The sequence below is a fragment of the Leptidea sinapis genome, chromosome 44 (genome assembly GCF_905404315.1).
Source record: "Leptidea sinapis chromosome 44, ilLepSina1.1, whole genome shotgun sequence".
NCBI classification, from domain to species: Eukaryota; Metazoa; Arthropoda; class Insecta; order Lepidoptera; family Pieridae; genus Leptidea; species Leptidea sinapis.
In genome coordinates this window covers 5,576,512-5,598,949 of record NC_066308.1, presented here as the reverse complement: position 1 = coordinate 5,598,949, position 22,438 = coordinate 5,576,512, and the positions used below count along the sequence as shown (strand labels likewise).

The following is a 22,438-nucleotide window of genomic DNA, read 5'->3' as shown; positions in this document are numbered from 1 at the left end:
TTCGAGCTTCGATGAGTTCGATGCTTCGAGCAAATCATAAAAGAACTTGTTTTATTACTTTGGTTCCTAAACAATACGTGCGTAACACTAACACTTTTATGCTGTAAGTGGAACGTAACCAATAGCTATGCAATTTACAGTGTTTTGGAAACGTCTCTCTGAATGCCACCCGCTACATTTTTTAATTCTTAAAAATAATATTAGAAAAATATAAGATTATATTTTTTTATTCTTAAGAATGACGAGTAATTCTAATAATAATATTAACAGTAATCTCGAAGCAATAATTGATACATTATTAACTCTGAGTCAGTTATGCAAAATATGCATTATAATAAAATGTAATTTTGGTTAGTCTTTGTACAATGACAACTTGAACTGTATCATAATATAGGTAATCTAAAGCGGCGTGCGCCGTGCATAATACGTCACAATTTCAGTTGCAAGATGGCGAACGTTCGGGATAGTGACACATCTTTGTGGCTTCACAATAAACTCGGAACTTCGAATGATTCGTGGACTACTGGTTCAATTTGTACACAATTAAATCCAGAAGTTTTAAAGAACATCAAGGACTGTTTTCCGGATTTGCAAACACAAGTGAAACTCAAATTGTTGCTTAGTTTCTTTCATATCCCGCGCAGAAATGTTGAAGAGGTAACTTTTCCAATGGTTTTGCGTAACTGATGGTTCTAGCGTCTCTTTCATTAATTCAGGAGGAGATAGTGGTGGAAGTGAGAAAAAGCATTGCGAACTATTTGTTGTCAAATATTTAGTTTATATTTTATTTTAATGAGACAAACTTACGTCCACGCGATTATATATATTTATTAGAGTTTTTAGTGCCACAATTAAAGAATATTTTTAATCTTATTTATACTGATTTTTGTAAGGCCGACTGTAAAACTCCATCCAATATGCACGATATTCATTTAACATTAAGTTGTTAAACTTCATATTATTTAAAAATAAATATTCTGTCTTCAGATATCTCAATTCTTCTATTTATGTAAATATTTTCCTTTCCCGCCGAGTTTCTTGCGCTCGTTCTTCACAGTTCTAAGGCATAAATTTTTCAAATGGGTGGTAGTTTTGATGTTCACTCACGTGCAACTCCTATCTTGAATTCATCATATTTGAATTTCTTCTAAATAAAAGAAAATTTTCGTTTTCTTTCTTGTGCTTTGTATGTTTATTGAGTCAAAATATACACATACTCTATATTTTTAGTATTTGTCTTTAGGTAAAAAGGGCTGGTGATCAAGTTAAGATTCACTAGATTATTCAGACATAAATTATATCTAGTACATCTTTATTTGAACTTTATCCTTTGCTGAAAGCTAGAAATAATCTTTTTATAATTAATTGTTTTGTACAAGATAAATACTTTACCCACATATATTTAACATTCACAAATAATTAAAATATTGTTTAAAATTATCACCACTCGCCCAAGAAAGTGATTACTATACAATAATTAATGCTAAGTGCTTAAATTAGACACTTTGACCACAGTTCTGTGTTTTATAAAACAGAGGGTTTGTAAAAAACACATAAATAATATTATGTTGTGTTTTCTCAATAAATTTGTTCAGGGGAAGTTATGAATTCATGAAATTAACAAGTCAAAAAACTCTTACTTTTTTAATTTTTCCTTGTTATTGATATTTAATACTATATATATAATGCCATTCTGTTTTTTACAAAAAGTTTAAAACTATAGTTTATAATGCCTTCAATTTATCTCAAGTCAGTGGTAGTTTTTAGGGTTTTATCTCCTGATCAATCAGTGTTCCTAAACATATATGTTTTGAGGCTTTCTCAGACAGTACTCAGAATATGATGAATTTATAAAGACATGCAGTTGGTGTGAGGTGGTCTTTATGATCTTCCATGTAAAAATCCTTGGTTGATTAGTGAGTTAGTTAGTTATTAGTTATCTTATGAGACATGGTTAACAAAGGCAACCACATTAGTAGCTGTAGACAAAATCCATGTTGATTCAAAACTATAATATTTTTGAAGTGCAAGGAGAGTATTTAAGATAGTAATTATTTTTCAAAATCTTAATAAAATTAATTTTGCAATCGAGTAGCAATGTCCTATGGTATATTATTATGGGGCAGTTTGGCTGATATTAATACTATTTTTGTGCTGCAGAAGAGGGCTATTCACGCGATTTATAACCTAGTTTTTTTTTTTTTTATGAAAAGAAGGGACAAGACGAGCAGGACGTTCAGCTGATGGTAATTGATACGCCCTGCCCATTACAATGCAGTGCCGCTCAGGATTCTTGAAACCCCCAAAACCTCGTCTCGTCACCTTGAGACAAGATGTTAAGTCTCATTTGCCCAGTAATTTCACTAGCTACGGCGCCCTTCAGACCGAAACACAGTAATGCCTACACATTACTGCTTCACTGCAGAAATAGGCGCCGTTGTGGTACCCATAATCTAGCCGGCATCCTGTGCAAAGGAGCCTCCCACAGGTCCTAAAGAATCATTAAGAGAAAAATTTAAAGAAATAAACATTTTAACTGTTGCTTCTCAATACATTTTTGATAATGTTTTGTATGTTCATAAGCACATTGAGGAATTTTCTAGAAACTGTGACATTCATAATGTTAACACGAGGAACAAACATAAACTTGTTATGCCTACTACTTGGTTGGGTCGAGTTAGTAAGTCTATTGTTGGGCGATGTATATGCTTCTACAATATGATACCAGAAAATGTACAAAACAAATGTGTTACGAAATTTAAAAGAATTGTTAAAAAACGTTTGTGTGGGAAAGGTTGTTATAGCATAAACAATTTTCTTAATGACACCACGGACTGTGATTAAAGCGAACACCCTCAGGCTCTTTAATTATAAATGTTTATTGTATGATATTACATTGTAATCCATATTTTATATAAAAAAAAAAGCCCGCTGAGTTTCTTGCGCCCATTGTTCTCAGGTCTGAGGCAGTCTCTTTTGAATGGGTGACATTCAATAAGTGATTGTAAATCCTATTTTGAATAAAAATATTTGAATTTGAATGCTTATATTGATCATTTTTTTATGGAAAAGGAGGACTAATGAGCATATGGGTGACCTGGTGTTAAGTGATCACCACCACCCACATTCTCTTGCAACACCAGAGGAATCACAGGACTGTCGCTAAAGGAAGGTGTACACACTCGTTTTTTAAGGTACCCATGATGTATCCTTGTGGAAACACGGTAGAAGGACGCTCATTCCACAGCTTTTTAGTATGTGTAAGAAAGCACCTTGAAAACTGCTATATTATGTAAAGTATTCAATTGTATTGATGGTAACTTCCCTCTTGTTTTATGACCTGTGTGTATAAGCATGTTTTTTGACAATTTTTTACTATTAATGAATAAGTTTAAAGCTGTCATGCATAAATAACAAAATAAAGTAGTTCTAAAATTATTACCAAATATAGTATATTGTTGTTACAAAAAATTGTGAATAACGAAAAGATGAAAAAGAAATATAGTAGGTTCCAAAATAGGTACATACTACCTACTTACTTCATTTCATAAGAGAATCATTTTTGCTACTTTAAGCTCATAGCTATTGATCGTGCCAGTTGTTGTTAGGATGGAAAATATATTAAAAGAAGATATTATTCTGTTATTTTCAAAATATTTGTGAAATCTGCATTACTGAGAATTTGTTGCCATTCTTCAACTGTAGTAGCGTCTAACAGTACCACTGCTTTAATTTACATTGTTATTCATTTTAGAAATTTTTTTTTGTATTTTAAAAGATGACCTAGGACTTGTTAGTTATAGGCTATAAGAGAATAGGGTGTTAACATCGAAACAACTACTGAAGTGGTGTGCAAAGGGATGTCATAGAATAATTTTGGTTATGAATGAGAAAATTTTTACAATTGAGCACTTAGAGCTGAAGACTGGCCGACGTCTAGTGCCAGTCTTAATCCGCTCGATTATGATTTATGGTCAGTTTTAAAGAGTACAGCTTGCTCTATCGCATGATAATTTGGAGTCCCTAAAACAATCCATAAGATTAGCAGTGAAGAATTTTCCCATGGAAAGAGTGAGTGCTTCTATTAAATCTTCTATATTGGTCTCAACGTTTAAAGGACTCTATTGCAGCCAATGACGGAGACCACTTCAAATAAGCTTTTTATATATTTTTTTATATTTATGCATTAAAGTAACACACTGTGACAGTAATAAATGTTATTATATATATATATATATATATATATATATAGTATTTATGGCAAGAATAGGTATAATAGTAAAGAATATACATTATACTATACAGTTTTTGAATTAAAAGAAGAAGAAATTATGAATTCAAATATTTTTATTCAAAATAGGATTTAAAATCACTTATAAAACATCAAAAACTACCCCATTAGTTCAAAAAAGTATGGCTGAGACCTGAGAATGAAGAGTGCAGGAAATTCCACAGGCTCTTCTTATATATAAAATTCTCATGTCACAATGTTCGTTCCCGTACTCCTCCGAAACGGCTTGACCGATTCTCATGAAATTTTGTGAGCATATTGAGTAGGTCTGAGAATCGGCCAACATCTATTTTTCATACCCCTAAATGTTAAGGGTGGTCCACACGATTTTTTTTTTTTTTTTTTTTTAATTTATTTGATTATGAGTCAGCATTAAAAAATACATACAAAATAATACTACGATCAACAGTTACTTTTGTAGTTGTCTATATAATACTAGCTGACCCAGCAAACGTTGTATGTAGTATTGATATTAAAATCGCGATACAAAAGTAACTGTTGATCGTAGATGGGTGAAAATTTGAAGTTAAAGCTGACTCATAATCAAATAAATTAAAAAAAAATGTAAAAAAAATTAAAAAAAAAATCGTGTGGACCACATTTAAAGGGATGAAAAATAGATGTCGTCCGATTCTCAGACCTACCCAATATGCACTCAAAATTTCATGAGAATCGGTCTAGCCGTTTCGGAGGAGTTCAAAGTTTAACACCATGACACTAGAATTTTATATCTATATATATAAAAATGAATTGCTGTTCGTTAGTCTCGCTAAAACTCGAGAACGGCTGGACCGATTTGGCTAATTTTGGTCTTGAATTATTAATGGAAGTCCAGAGAAGGTTTAAAAGGTGAATAAATAGTAAAATGCTGCTAAATTAAATAAAATCAACAAATTTGTTTTTCCATTGATGTGTCCATACATAATTTCTATGAGAGAATTTATTGTCGCACGGTTTGACAGTTCTGCTGTGAAACAATTTCATTACGACAGCAGGGTGCATATTTTACGATGTAATTTTTGATGTTATGATATATTTAGAAATTCATATAAAAACATTATTTTATTTATTATATACAGAACAACGTCTGTCGGGTCAGCTAGTTTTTTTTTATAAAATAACATGAAGTACAATGTAATGTTGTATAATAAAATTAATTATTTAACCTCAGGGTGGTCACTCCATTGCCAATCTGTGGTATCATTAAGAAAGTCAGGAACCTTTTTTAATAATTTTGAATTTTGTAGTATTTGGTTTGTACATTTTCTGGGATCATGTTTTAAAAAAGACTTAGTAAGTTTATATTCCTGGTGTTAAAATTATGGTTATGACAGTTTCTAGCAAATTCACTAATATGCCATGTACATAAATAACATTATCATGAATATATTGAGCTGCAACAGTTAAAATGTTTATTTCTTTAAATTTTTTTCAATGATTCTGTAGGATCTAGAATATGGCGCGAATAACCCTCCTCTGCAACACAAAGATGGTATTGATATTAGCTCACTGCCACATAACAATATACCACAGGTCATAATGAATGGATGGAATTAACTATTTAACTTTACATATTATAATATGTACATGTTGAATAACAAACTACAAGAAAGTATATTTATAAGAAAATATTAATTGAACCTTAGTTTCTTACATAAAAAAAATTAACTATCAATAATTTATTTCCAGTGGAAAAATGAACTGGAGGAAATCATTGAAGTGGCGGCAGTTGACTCAGATCTGTGGGTGGCGATGCTTGCCGAGGTCCTCAAAACATTCCCCTCCTCCGGCACCCTGAACACGGAGATAGCAGAGTTTGATGAGACGCGGCCAATCTTCAGTGATATGATCAGTGAACTCCGACGAGCTTTGGCTAAACATTCCGACCTTGGACTGTTACCTCTTGAATGCCTTTATTTAAATAAGAATGCTTTAGTATCTGTAGTAAGTACTCTTTAATTTATTTATTATTAGCTGATGCTCGCGACTTCGTCCGCGTAGATAAAGGGTTTTAATAATAAGCAAGTTTGGAATTGTAGGATATCTCATGTCCTTTTTTTTTTATGGAATAGGAGGACAAACGAGCGTACGGGTCACCTGGTGTTAAGTGATCACCGCCGCCCACATTCTCTCTGCAACACCAGAGGAATCACAAGAGCGTTGCTGTGTACGCGCTTTTTTTGAAGGTACCCATGTCGTATCGTCCCCGGAAACACCGCACAAGGAAGCTCATTCCACAGCGTTGTAGTACGCGGAAGAAAGCTCCTTGAAAACCGCACTGTGGAGGACCGCCACACATCCATTTGTCCTTTTCCAGTTCCGGTTCCCGTTTTCGCTCTCGGTCCCATATTTTATGAATCTTATTTCCAATAAGTTTGCTATGGCAAATTTAACCTTCTATTGGTATAGTTATTTCCCAAATCATTTTTTCACAAATCCCGCGTGAAACATGGATTTTTTCCGGATAAAATGACCTTCCCCAAGCTCCAGGCTATTGCTGTACCAAATTTCATCAAAATCGTTCGGCGTTCGTAAAAGCGTAACAAAAAAACTTACATTCACATTTATATTATTAGTCGGGATTTTTATATACATACTAGTAGACCCGACAGACGTTGTCCTGTACACACGTCTTAAAATTGATATTCGGTCTAGCCGTTAGGAGGAGGTCATTAACATACATACACATGGGCAGATTTATATATGGACAGAGTTGAGAATAAAAACCATTCTCAAATTCAATGGAACACACAAAAAATCATCAAAATCGGTCCAGCCGTTAGGAGGAGCTCACTAACATACGTACACATGGGCAGGAGATTTATATATGAACAGAATTGAGAATAAAAACTATTCTCAAATTCATTGGAACACAAAAAACTCATCAAAATAGGTCCAGCCGTTTTGGAGGTAGTTCAATTGTCAACACATGAACAGAAGATTAGTATTTGTGATTAATTTCTCTCTCAGCTCACCCATTAATATAAAGTATTATGTGTTCTCTATTTTCATCACTGGGTTCACAATCACTTTTGAGAACAACTAGTATATGGCTATATACCTGATCGCTACCAGGATCATTTAAACAAAACAGTGACAATATCATCTTAATTCTCAAACATCTGATTTATAAAACAACCTTTGGTAATATCTATATTAATGAACATTTGTTTATTGAAAATCTTCTGACTCATTCCAAGAAGCCTGGCCCTGACAGGGTTCTTGGAATGCTTCTACCAATATTTACCAAAAAATTTGAAAAAAGTCCTAAACCACAATTAGGTGAAAAAAGCGAATAAAAGGGGAAAAAAATTATTATCTCCTAAAACCTACGCAAAATTTTAGAACATACATAGGAGTGATTCGGATACTCATCACCATAAGGCTTTCAAATTTTAGCTTTGGACGTAAACTTCACGGCCATTCTGTATAATGCTTTTGTCCAGTCTGTTTGATATGATTGTGTGATTTGGAACCTCTATTACATAATTCATATTGAGTGGCTGGTAATATTTCAACGGTCATTCACTCGATTTCTTGGTATACAATTTCATGAATATTGTAATATATGAACAATAATAATATACGAATTTGTCTACTTACTAAATAAATCATAACAAACCTCATATAATTAATTCATTAATCCATGAACAAGACATTTATAAATCCAACGCCATCCCCTCTCTCCTCTACTCGCCTCACACTCCTTCTCTTCTCTTCTCTCCACTTCTCTTTACTCGTTACAATATTATTATGGTATTATGTGACCATTGTCACAATATCTGGAATATTTTAAATTTTTTTATTATTTTTTTTACTATGAACAAAAGCAGAGTTTCCGATGATAGAATAAAAAAGTGCTAGCTTCTGAGCATGACGCAATGACCAGCTATCACCCCTTTAACCATTACTTATGTATTATCAACTTTGAAGCACCACCAAAGACAGCCATATTATTGGTATTAAGTGGTTTCCATGTTTGCAGGTAGGACAACAACCCAATCCAGTGAAACATTTCACACTGAAACGAAAACCAAAGTCTGCAACTCTACGGTCAGAGTTGCTGGCCAAGGCAACCGAAGTACAGGCCAACCAGAAGAAAGCACAAGCACCCACGGTGCCTGTCCGGAGTAGAGGCATGCCGAGGAAAATGACAGACACAAGTATGTTCACTTGAATAAAAACTTGTATGATCATCATATTTATATAAAAAGGATGGAGGAGTATGAATTGAGTGTGCTGATTAAGAGTCTGGAATATCTGTGAACATTTACTGGAGACTATTTTTTACTACTAAAGGGAACATTTTTATTAAAAAGAGCGCATAAAAAGAATGCAGGGAGAGTTTCTTGCGCCGCTTCTTCTTTCTCAGAGCGCCATTTGTTTCCGAAGCGGTGGTAGTATCTAGTATATTAGATATGTCATCAAAAAGAATTCTAAAGGAATTAATTTTGAGAAAATAAATGCCTTTTATGCCTTTTTAACTATATTATATTAACAAGAGTATGGGGCAGTGGCTATCACTTACTAACAAAAGACCAAAGTGGTTTTGGTTCTCTTTTTTCATAAAAATGGTATAACTATGGAAAAAATTCTTAAGACATAATATATACCATGATATGCAACTGCTCCTGAGTTCTTTCCGGTGTTGCAAAAGAGTATGGTCAGTGGTGATCACTTAACATCATGTGATTTCATTCTAGAAAATTTATTGAATTATCTGTTATATTGCAGAAATCCATAACTATCCGAATGTTTTTAGGGTACAAAATAGCGGTTTCTGGTTCATTTAATTAAGTCTCGTGTCAGAGTTTGGCGAGTCAACATCTCCTGAGGATGTCTCGTGTAGAGGCGAAACACGTGTCGAATTGTTTGAAGACAAATATTGGCGGAATCATCACTAAAGAAAACGCAAAACATTCGGATGACTTCATTCTTTTTGAAATTTCATTTGATTTCATTCAAATGCACAATGCTTTGTTCAACTCCCAGGTTGTGGCTTCAGAGTTGAACAAAGCATACAAGATTTTATGACGATACGTCACTCGAACGGTTAGCTCAGTTGGGAGGGCACTGGCATGGAACGCCATAGGTCGTGGGTTCGAGTCCAGCATCGTTCAAAAAAATTTTTTATTCAAATTTTATTTGTGTATGTATCCTAGAAGTGAGGGTTATCACTTTAAAAACATAACATATTGTTTAGATTTAGAAGAGCGTCATCTCAAGTCAAATTCCTAATATGTAAATATTGGGGTTGAGCAGGTTATCAACTGTAAAGTGGATCCTGTAGATGAAGTCTAACTTAAAATTTCAATGCCAATTTGTCCTGAATAGACATTTCCCAGTCTCTTCTTTCATTAGGTTTTTTATGACATTAAGGGATGAGACGAGCAGGACGTTCAACTGATGGTAATTGGTACGCCCTGCCCATTACAATGCAGTGCCCAGGATATTACATAATACCTCAAAACAGAACCGACCAGGCATTGCAAATTTTTAACTTAAAATCTAGATCACGTAGATGCCTTATTAAGTTATCACTTAAAAAAAATGATATTAATATTGGTATCAACAATTTGCAGCCCCTCTGAAAGGACTTCCGTCCCGGTGGGCGGCTCGCACGGGGGCTCGAGTGGCCCCCGTGGGTCGCCCTCCCGCGCGCACCGGCATCAAGTTGCTGGACATCACGGAGCAGCCTGCCACGCATGCGCAGATCAAGAAGAGGAGACGACTGGGTACGTGCCCCCCCCCCCCCCACTCATTACGGCCTATCACAGACGACAGACTATCCGTGACGCACTTTTTAAGCACGGGCACGCCATCGCTCCAAACGGCTCGTGAACTCTCAAAAATCCGCCCGTAAATGTCAAAATCCCAGCAATCCAAATGGAGTGTTAAGAAAAAATGGAATTCCAAACGATTGAAACTCCATCGCGCCACGCCAATTGGCGCGGCTCGTCCGGTCGCTGTGGCTTGCTCGTGAGTGTCAAAACCAGGCGGTTAGCCGAGCCGTTAGTGCCGCTCGTGAATGCGAAAACCCGCGCGCCATTTGTCTCATACCGCTTCGAGCTGTTGAATAATACGCGCAGTTATATTAAACTCATCAGCAGAATCAAAACTCATTTTTCAAAAGGGAAATTATTGATACGAAAGCACCGACCGCTAGTGTCACTGTGTATACGAATCGGCATGGTGCGTTGGCGCGCCCGTGAGTGTGTTAAAATTTTTACAACGCTCCAAATGGCGTGCCCGTGAATGGGGGGCTTTAAGTCTGTGATAATAAAACCGAATTATATGCAGTACCGTATACGACGCGAAAAAAGTCTGACCCACATAATATCCTCGTAGATCTGACAGACCGCGCCGTACAAAAAGTGCGCCAAAAAAATATAATGTTCGCGTCAACACGCGCTAACGCAGACGACGCTCGCTTTAGTCCAGGGGAGGGACAGACGCCTTAAAGTAACGTTTTCAGAAGACTGTAGTGCCATCTGTTAGTTGGCCCGAAAATGAAAGCTATGTCAGCTGTCACTCGCTTCGTCGTCATAAAATGGCGGCTACTTACGATATGCAATAGGCTTACGTCTGTTGTATCACTACAACTTAGGTGGGAGGCTCATTTGCACAGGATGCTGGCTAGATTATGGGTACCATAACGGCGCCTATTTCTGCCGTGAAGTAGTAGTGTGCAGGCATTATTGTGTTTCCGTCTGAAGGGCGCCGTAGCTAATGAAATTACTGGGAAATGAGACTTAACATCTTATGTTTCAAGGTGATGAGCGCAATAGTAGTGCCGCTCAGAATTTTTTGGGCTTTTGAAGAATCCTGAGCGGATGCAGTGGCATTGTAATAGGCAGGGTGTATCAATTCTTATTTTCATAAAAAAAAACTAGTGTGCCGGTTTACTTGAAAGTCCGCCGTCGGCGGGCGGCCGACATTGCTCACTACCTTTTTTTATTTTATGGAGAAGGAGGACAAACGAGCGTACGGGTCACCTTGCAATAAGTGATCACCGCTGCCCACATTATCTTGCAACACCAGAGGAATCACAGGAGCGTTGCCGGCTTTTAAGGAAGGTGTACGCGCTTTTTTTGAAGGTACCCAAGTCGTATTGTCCCGGAACGCACAGGGAAGTTCATTCGTGGAAGAAAGCTCCTTGAAAACCGCACTGTTGAGGACCACCACTTGAGGATCATATCCTAACTTGTGGCGTGTCATGCGAAGGTGGAATTTGGTTAATTGTGGTTAATAAATTATCAAAAAGTAAACATAAAGCGCACAAATGATATTGTGTTCTACTTGCTTTATATCACTTTGGCTTTATATGTTTATTAGCCTTTATTTTTTATAGCCTAATAAAACACGTTAAAAAGATCTTGATTATAGAGGTAATTTAATGTAACGTAACATGGTTACAGAGATGGAGGAAGGTGCGAAGAAGGCTCCTCCCGCGCCGGCAACCTCTCCCCCGCCGCCTGACATCAACAAGAACAACTTGCCCAACAAGACTGAAGAACAACCTGCAGGTAAGGATCTGTCACTTGGGAGTAAGAATACGAATATAAACCAAAATGTAGCTTCCATCATGAGTACAACTCTTAAACAGCACAAGCCCTCATGGATACAAAAGCCCCAGTTGGATATTATTAAGAAAAATTGCGTGCGTACAAAGTACATATGTCAGAAGGGAAACCGGCACAACACATACACCTCTAAACGTCATATGAAGTCCTGGTACATGTTGCTTGGATGACATATGATTTCAACCGTTATGAAAGACATTACTATCATCGCTACCATATATGTTCTCCTGGTGTCTATGTTGTAATACGTCGTGCGCATGACGTCAGAATATACTAAGGTATACTCGCGTCATACATAAGACAATCTCTTCTCCAACTATGACCGCCTGGTACCAAAACACTGTATAATGCATCCTATCTCATTTTCTCCCACGTTAAATCGTGTCTGTCTTATTACTATCTCGCTTTTTCGTTTCATGGACTTTCAATAAGTGATGTCACATCCTATTTTGAATAAAAATATTTGAATTTCAATTATAATAGAACTTACATTTAAAATAGTACACTTCTTCACATAAACCCACCCATTCCAAAACGAATGCCTCAGACCTGAGACGAATGGGCGCAACAAACTCAGCGGGCTATTTTGTTCATCAAAAAAATATGTTTATAAAGTAATAATGTACAATTAAACTTATTATTTTATAGCCTGAGGGTGGTCGCTCCATTCCCAATCTGTGGTATCATTAAGAAAGTCATTTATGGTATAGTAACCTTTACCACACAAACGTTTTTAACAATTCTTTTGAATAACGTAATACTTTTGTTTTGAACATTTTCTGGGATCTTGTTGTAAAAGCATATACATGTGTTTGTGTTGCAGCGGGCGCTACAGAGGCGACGACGGAGGCCGAGCCTGAAGCGATGGAGACTGAGTCCTCGCCGCCTCCCGCGCAGACCGCGACTCCCGTGCCACAGCCCTCAGTGCAGGTGCCCGTGCCGCCGCTTATCGTGCAGCAGGTAAAGACATGCTAACAATAAACACACACACACACACGCACAAACACACACACACACACACACACACACACACACACACGCACACAAGCATTCTTAGAAGTTATACTTTTATTAAGCTATTGCATAGCTTCTATCCCGGGCTTTGAGCGTGGAGACCGAATTCAGAAATTCCGTAACGAAAATAACCTAACACTTACTTACTAGATGTATATAGATATTTCGGCACAGGCATTACAGTTGCCGTGGAACAGCGGTTATCAGGTATGCTTTTTGTGCAGAAGGTCCCAGGTTCGAGCCTGGGGTATTTTCTTGATTTTTTTTTTTAATTTCTCTATATTTTTTTAATTTTTATTATTATGACAAGCATTTTTATTTAGTTTCACCTGTCCCGTTGTCTGTCTGTTATCAAATCTTGCAAGTTAAATTTTACTCACTTCCCGTTTGCTTTTTATAAAATTGATTTTATCAAAAAAAAAAAAAATACTGCATAAATAAATAATTATAATTGCATAAGTTGATAAAAATGCTATGCAATAGCTTTACCGCGGCAGTTCCCGAGTGCCACACGTCTTTGACTATGTATAGGTAATTATGTCTGGTACCGAGAAGTCAATGACAGCTGAAAAACAGTTCATACTAGTTTAGCTGTCTTTGCTCCCTGTATTGTATGTAAATTATTAATCACTTGCTGACCCGGCAAACGTTGTTTTGCTATATAAATTGGATTGATATTTTCCTTGCTAGTTGATAAAAGATGGCGCTAGTTGTATTCATCAGTAACAATCACACTTCTTTTATATTTTGTATAATTCACACTATAGTTTTATAAATTATAGCCTATTTGTTATTCTGATGTGTAAGCTATATTATTGTAAAGTTTCATCAAAATCTATTCAGTGGATTTTTAGTTAAAGAAGTTCAAACATACATCCAGACATACATACTTTGACATTTATAATATTAGTAGGATAATTTAGAAACATATTTTTATTTGTTATACTATTATTTATTGCAATGTTTGGGATATTATTATAATAATTATTAATTATCTGAAGCTATTGTTCTTCCATTCATCTTCATCCATATCAGTCATGACAAATCATTCTCATAGCCAGGACTGTCTCACTCCCCGTGTCGGTATCGAAATTATAAGAACGCGCGGTGGCTAGAGGTGTGTCGTTGAGGGTTTTTAAATTAATTTAATTTAACTGTTTTTTGTCAATGGGTTGAAAAAACTGTTAAATCGTCAACGGGTTTTCAATAATCGGTTAATGCATTGATTAATAATTTAATAGTTTCATATTATACTATTACCATTGCTAAATTTAATTTATACCAATTAGCTATTTCTTCAATATCAATATCAAGTTAGTTTACGCTTGCAACTTGATCACCTTTTTTAAATTTATTACAACAAAATGTTAAAGTAAACATTTTCAAATGAAATGAAATTCATTCTAAATTCCCTTGCAAATTTGCAAGCAATAAAATCTGCTTTTGCGAAGCATTATTCATTCATCAATTTACTGGCGGAAATGCAACTGAGAAAGAGATAGGTGCGAAAGAGTCGGAATTATGCTTCATTTGTTTTTTTTTTTATGAAAATATGGGACGAGGTGAGCAGGGCGTTCAGCTGATGGTAATTGATATATGCTGCTCAGGATTATTGAAAAGCCTTAAAATTCTGAGCCACACTACAATTGCGCTCGTCATCTTGAGATATAAGATGTTAAGTCTCATTAGTTAAGCCCAGTAGTTTCACTAGCTACGGCGCCATTCAGTCCGAAACACAGAAATGCTTACACATTACTGTTTCATGGCAGCAATAGGCGCCGTTGTGGTACAAATATTCTAGTCGGCATCCTGTGCAGAGGAGCCTCCCACTGGTTGTGAGTTACGGGAAGACGTTGAATTTATTAGCTTATTATTTCAACGGATTTCTTCGTTGAAGAAAAACAGTAAATTCGTTAACGTTATAAAACTATTTCTATAATAATAATAAAACTTTATTTCAAAGTAACTACAGGACTCGTAATAATGTTAGTTAGACTTAAAAACTACGTTAGTACTAAAACATAATCTGAACTAACTACTTATTACAATTATTTGAGTCACTATCTCTCCATACCATCAGAGATAGAGCAACAGTGACTCATATATTTGCAGTCTAACCTGCTACCAATCATCTTCAGGCCACCGTTGGTGCTGAGTTTCATTCTGCACACCAGGGAACCACATCTTTTACGCATCGTTGCGTAAAAACAATCTCCCACAACCTGAGAGTTGAACAAAGCAAACAGAATTTTATAACGAGGCGGTACTCGAGCGGTTAGCTCAGTTGGTTAGAGCATCAGCACGGAACGCCGGAGGTCGTTTCCAGCATCGTTCATAAAATTTTGTTTTTCAAATTTTATTTGTGTATTAATCCTAAAAGTGAGGTTTATCACTTTAAAAACATAACATATTGTTTAAAAACAATGTATTCGCGCTGTCGCGAACATCCCCGATGCACTTCGGAAACGAGGCAAGCCCAGTAGCACCCTGAAGGCATTGTTATAATGGACGCGGTTGGCGCTGTAGGTTCTTCGGGTGTATTTGGCCTACAGACTGCCCGTTCATAAAAACAGTTTATTTATTTAACGATTTCTAAAAATTATAACATTACATCGGAGACTTTGTCATAAAAATGTTAACAATAACGTTTTACACGCCAGGGCACGGCGAAGGGCATAGTGCTGGGAGGGACGCCTCAGAACAAGCTGGTGGTGTCTGGTGCCGCTCCGGGTGGGAAACCGGTGCTGCTCTCTGCACAGAACCTGCTCAACTCTTCAGCCCTCATCCTGCACCAGTCCGGCAAGACGGTGCTGCTACAGAACATCAAACCGGTAACTCACTAACAGATTTTAAGATATTTAAATAGAGTTAAATAAGTAACACAGTGATGGAGTAATCCAGTGTACTAAATACATTAAAATATCAAAAACAATGGCAACCGTTCTTGGCTAATTGGCACCATGCTGAAGTTATAACAAAATATTCAATAGAAAAGACATGCTACAATTGTACGTTTTTTTTTATGAAAATAAGGGACGAGACGAGCACACATTCAACTGATGGTAATTGATACGACCTGCCCATTAAAATGCAGTGCCGCTCAGGATTCTTGAAAATCCCCAAAAATTCTGAGTGGCACTAAAACTGTGCTCGTCACCTTGAGACATAAAATGGTAAGTCTCATTTCCCCAGTAATTTCACTAGCTGCTTCACGGCTGAAATACTAATAATGGCTGTTGTGGTACCCATAATCTAGTGGGCATCCTGTGCAAATCAGCCTCCCATTGGTTACCTTATGTAATTATATATTCATACTTGAAATCAGGAGGGCTCTTTAACACTGATAAAAACAGCATTTCTGCTTATAGTTTACTGATTGCAGACACAAACCAAACAAAAAAATGGCGTAGCCTCGTAAGACCGACAGTATGTAGAGAGTGGGTTGTAATAATGACCGACGAATAACCCCAAGCACTTCAACTAAAGATTTTTAATAGTTATAGATATTTAATTGGCTTGAAATTACTATCTACTTAAGTAGGGGCATTGATTAAGATGTTTTGAAGAGATTTTTGATAAAAACAAAAGAGTAAAAAAAATAGTTCTTTTAGAAGAACTTCAGGTTTTAACCACTGCTTTATGCAAAAAAAATCATTTGAAACTCTTAACGCAAAATTTTAACTTCAAATTCATATATATTTAAGCATTATAAATATGGTTATTTTAATGCATTTCTAAGTATGGATATTAAATAATTCTTTGAATTTATTATATGGCAAAATTTATTAGAACCTTTGGAAGTACTAGGAAGTAGTAGGATCAAAATTACCTAGTTAGCTCTAGGTTTTGTATGAAAATGTTGTAGAAGCATATACATCGCCCAACAAAAGACTTAATAACTCGACCCAACCGAGTAGTAGGCATAACAAGTTTACTTTTGTTCCTCGTGTTAACATTATGAATGTCAGTTTTTAGAAAATTCCACAATGTGCTTATGAACATACAGAATATTATCAAAAATGTATTGAAAAGCAACAGTGAAAATGTTTATTTCTTTAAATTTTTCTCTTAATGATTCTTTAGGACCTAGGTTATAAATCGCGCGAATAGCCCTCTTCTGCAGCACAAAGATGGTATTAATATCGGCCGCACTGCCCCATAACAATATACCACAAAACATAAACTACAATATAAAGAACATTATTTCTCTTATACAACCCATGGTCAAATATGTTGTAGTAGGTTAAGGTCCTAAACAAAGTGTAGTGGAAATCTTAATGTGAGGGGTAGTAGTGTTAGAAGCATCCTAATAAATCTCAAATGTACGAAATATTATTGTCGATGTGCGGTGGAATTCATAAGTTAATTTGTGTTCCAGGTGACGCAGCAGCTAGTACAACAACCTCCGCAGCCCCTGCAGCAGGGCTCCCTGCCCGTCCAGCTCCAGCCCACACAGCCCGCGCAGGCTCCGCCCCCGCAGCCCCCGGCGCAGGCGCAGCCCCCGGCGCAGGCGCAGCCCCCGGCGCAGGCGCAGGCGCAGGCTCCGGCGCAGGCGCTCTTACCGCGGAGAGGACTGTCACTTACTGTTAGTCTACCAAAAATATATTCCGTACAAAAGTCGTGCTTAAACATAATTTATGAAAATAAGGGACAAGACGAGAAGGACGTTCAGCTGATGGTAATTGGTATGGTCTACCCCATTACAATGCAGTGCAGTCACCTTGAGACATAAGATGTTAAGTCTCATTTGCCCAGTAATTTCACTAGCGACGGCGCCGTTCTGACCGAAATACAATAATGTTTACACATTACTGCTTCACGGTAGAATTAGGCGCCGTTGTGGTATCCATAATCTAGCCGGCTTACTTCTTCTTCGTCGGATTACTCTTGACAGAGCAGTCGTGGTCGCTTCGAACGACGAACGATTCCACGCCAGTTATCCCTGGCTGTTGCTTCTCTGGCACATGTGTTGACGGGGGAGTGTTGGTTAGGGCTTTGATCTGGTCTGTGCAGGGCATAGGGGAGCGTCCTCTTGACCTACTGCCATGGACCTTTTCCTGAACAACAAGTATCTCATGCTCTCCACGTCACGTGATATATCCTAAGTGTCTGAGGATACGCGCTCTGACTATAGATGTAGAGTTCTTCAGGTATCGAGACGTTTGTGCGGCGTTGTGTCCAAGATACTCATAGCATTCGTCACCAACACCACATTTCTAGTGCGTCAATCCTTTGTATCTCTCCTTCTTTGACTGTCCATGTTTCGGCACCGTATAATAGTATGGGAAACACTAGAGATCTCACTAACTGGACTTTAGTAGCTTTGGTGATATTCCTGTCCCGCCATATCCTCGTCAACTTCCGCATTGCAGATCTGGTAATAGCAATTCGCCTTTTAATTTCGTCTTCCGAGCCACCAGTATTAGCGACAAGTACTCCTAAGTATATGTATGACTGTACAGTGTACAACCTCGCAATAAGCAATTGTTGTTAATACACATAGTTTATTATTCAAGTGAAGAATGTTATATCTAGAGACCGAATTATATGCTTTTGCATATTTAGTACAAATTAGAGTATAGCGGTAGTTGCATATTTTAGAAATAAAAATTTATTAATTATCGATCTTGCTCATCTTTGATGCTTTTCATTGTAAGCCCAAACATTGCACTCAAATTTAAATTCTACCCAGTAGACGTAGAATGCTCCTTTTCCGCTTACAAAAATTTACTAAGCGACCGTAGACACAATTTGTTCACAGAGCCTTTAAAACAGTTCTTAGTAGAACATATTTTAAAGGTAAATCTTAAATTTCATTGTTACCTAAGAAGGTATATCTTGTAATAGTTTTTTTTCACAAATACAATTACCAGTACAAAGCCTTTATAAAATAAAAATAAATATCTAAAAATATGACTTTATTTTTTCCAGTTTAATTGTATGCATATTTTGGCCCTTTTTATGGATTTTCGTGCATATTTTAGCTATTTTACTTGCATATTTTGGGCATTTTTTGTAGCATATAATCCGGTCTCTAGACTGTACCTATGTCTTATAAACCTATCCGATACTCTACCTACCTACTTTAATAAGAATGCCGAGTTCTAACGGTCTGGCAACTATTACCGACTGTTCTTGGTCGACGCCGCACCCAAATATGTGCTATTATAAAATGAAAAATTGCCTTCGCGAAACGTCAATATGCTGCTCTCTCCTTTGCTCTACAATAAGAACCGCGAGAAGACTTTTCTCTACACACTAAGCAATTTTGAGTCTTATTATCATATTCAGAAATGGAAAGTCTACTGTAACCTACTTACTAAGAATTAAACACACACACATTTTATTTTTACTTATTATAAATTTGTTTCACTTGTCATTGTCATTTGTTGAGGAATCACTGATCTCTCAAGATACAGTTTTAACCAGTTTCGGGGTTTTAAGTACTCTCAAAGCAAATGCTGACTACACATAACTAAAACTTGGCATTGCAGATATCCATGGGCAGCATTTTTATTGTTCTATCGAGTACTTAATGCAATTTCCCCTTTGCCCCATGTCATATAATATATACCAGTGTTGTTTTCTCATAAAACTATGTATTATTCCAGCGAGAACAAATGTTGGAAGCGCAGGATATGTTCCGGAACGCCAACCGGGTCACTCGACCAGAGAAGGCGCTCATTCTGGGCTTCATGGCGGGTTCCAGAGGTGAGTACGACGTGCACTGATATTGGCATTGTAACTGAGACGAAACTTATATTTTTTCATTGATAATTTTTACACCTATACACCAAATTGGCGCCAAAATGAGAAAACTCAATGAACCTTCATATAAAAATGACACATTCCAAATTCAAATGTAATAATAATTTGTTTGTTTTTAATTGTAACAGTATTTATGGCCAGACTAAGTATAAAATGTTTGGCCGCAAATCGTATTAACTATCATCTATCTATTTCAACAGACAACCCGTGTCCGAACCTCGGCAATATAGTGACGATAAAGCTGTCGGAAAACATCGAGAACGTTCTGCAGTCGGACGACACGTACCTCACTATGCTGTCGGAGATGCACTTCCAAATGAACTACAACAACGGCCAGTGGACCAGGCTGAAGAAGTACCGGCAGATAGACGGCATGGTGCCGCAGAAGATCCCGCCCGGCTCCACCGTCATCTCCGCAAACAACCAGCAGCCAGTCGTCTCCATAGCCAACCAGGGCTGAGTTCAGGCAGGTTAACAGGCTGGTCCCGTGTTAGATCTCACCCGGTTCTACCGTCGACAGTCGGCCATGTTGGTAGTCGACCACATCTGATCAATTTTTACCCGGGCTTAGTTAGTTAAAAACATGTAAATATAGCAGTAAACGTTACAAGAAGTACACGGCGTATCTAAGATGACACCACCTTGTTCTAACGTCATCATCAGTCATAAGGCTAATCAGCAGCTTTCCCGATAGCAAAAAATAACTTATAATATATGCTTTCCGTTCTGGGAAACTGTAATCGCGCGATATGCCTCAGATCGGTGTGATTTTGGTACGTTCTGTCAATGCATGTTATTTTACGTGTAGCAATAGATTGCTTATAATTGGGATGATTTGAGTGAATGTATCTGAAAGCTATTGAAACAAGCTTTAAATCGATGCAAAATAAACCATCTTATAAACAAAATAAGGGTCAAAACTTGGTGAGGGAATAGTGTGCCGTACGGCACTGAATTTGTGTATCTGAAAAATTATTGTTCGGGGCACTGACGATTTGTCGTAGGGTACATACAACTGATAAGGAAATCGCAACAGATTTTTTGAAAAAACAGAGAGCTAAACAGACTGTAATGTAACTTTCTAGTTAATGATTAGCTAGGGTAAAGAAATTGTGTGGCCTTTGGAAATATTGTAGTACAGTTTTCATATGGTGTACAAACAGGGCCGCAGTTGTTTTACTGAGGCGTGACGTTATTAAGTTGGCATGAGGGTGTACTGTCTACCATTTGGTAGTATTTCAACCATAAACTTAGTATACTAGCGTAATAGATAAACACTCTCCTCATTACGGCAAAATTAAATTTGAAATGTTCACGTGTGCTAGTTTTACAGATGTGTTTGTGTAGTATTTTACTTTTAGACAATCCCTATGACAAATCTTGATAAATGACGTCATATTCACGTATACAATATTTTATTATCTAACACATAACAAATTATTATAAGCTTAAGAAAATATAGTGTTTACTGCGTATTTAAAATGCAATATCAAGTATTTTAGTGCATATGATCTACGAAAATAAGCACCACGAAAGTTGTATTGAAGAATCAGTATTTACCTATGAAATGTTTCTGTAGTTGGATTGTTCCGATTTGTAACAACACAATCTAATATAGAACACTACGCCATTATATTTATTAATTAATATCCGTTAAAACACAAAGCTCTACAAAGCACAGGTCCGGCCACACATAGAGTATTGCTGTCATCTCTGGTCTGGTGCACCCCAGTATCAACTCGATCCATTTGACCGCGTGCATCGCAGAGCAGCTCGAATTGTCGGGGACCCAGTGCTCTGTGAACGGCTGGATCACTTGGCGTTGCGTAGAGACGTCGCTTACTACAAAGCTACGGAATGAGCTTTTCCTTGTGCGGTGTTTCCGGGAAGATACGACATGGGTACCTTCAAAAAAAGCGCGTACACCTTCCTTAACCCAGATAAGCCTGAAACTAAAATTTCCTGAAAATTTTGAAAAAAGTTACATTATTAAGTTTATTAGATCTTATGCAACATAAAAAAAATTATGAAAAAAAAATTAAGTGTAAGGCTTTCAGGGAAACAGCCGTCCTATATGTAGGACAGTAGGATAATAAGAGGAAATAAAAGACCATTTATGACAAAACAGAATGTAATCAAAAAGTGTAGTTTATTAGATAACTATTGATTATATTACCCATTGTTATATGTAATTTACTAGATTAACACTATTTATGAATGATATGTTTCAAAACACTTGACACACACTCCAACATCACATTTCTTGCAACGTGTCAAACATTTTTTGTGACATTGACGACAGTGTGTTTGCTTCGATTGAGGAATAACCAGATGATTCATTTGGTCTTTACGACTATCAGCATGTTCATGATGGGAGGGTCGGCTAGGCCCTCTTTTGGCATTTTTTCTGTTTGATTCAATCAAAGCAATTGCTACCCTTCTGCGAAAGCCAAGATGATCCAGTTTTCCATGATTTATTTTATATAACTGCCATGCATTATGTTCGGCAAGATCAATCATGTGTCTGAGCAACGGCATGTACCATTTCTTACCTCGTATACCAATTCGGTAATGTGAAATATTTTCATCAGACCGATCCACTCCTCCCATATATTTGTTATAGATGGACACCATATGTGGTTCTTCTATGACAATGTTTCTCTTTTCACTTTGTGAGAAGCGTTTGGCAGATTGTTTAGGATTTATTCCTACAGCATTAGAAGCAATACTGAATATATTATTGTCATGCCATTTAGCAATAATGAACGTGTTGTCATGTGTC

General features: G+C 36.8%; 1 protein-coding gene across 1 annotated transcript; it reads left to right on the top strand.

The window, feature by feature from the left end:
• The first annotated feature begins 447 nt into the window (after positions 1-447).
• On the top strand, positions 448-22,171 carry LOC126977240 (negative elongation factor A). Its single transcript, XM_050825971.1, has 10 exons — positions 448-657; positions 5,981-6,235; positions 8,277-8,454; positions 9,874-10,026; positions 11,710-11,817; positions 12,698-12,834; positions 15,549-15,719; positions 17,267-17,473; positions 19,500-19,599; positions 19,857-22,171. Exons 1-10 carry the CDS (start codon positions 448-450, stop codon positions 20,114-20,116), a joined length of 1,779 nt encoding a protein of 592 aa, XP_050681928.1. The 3' UTR covers positions 20,117-22,171.
• The last annotated feature ends 267 nt before the right edge of the window (positions 22,172-22,438 follow it).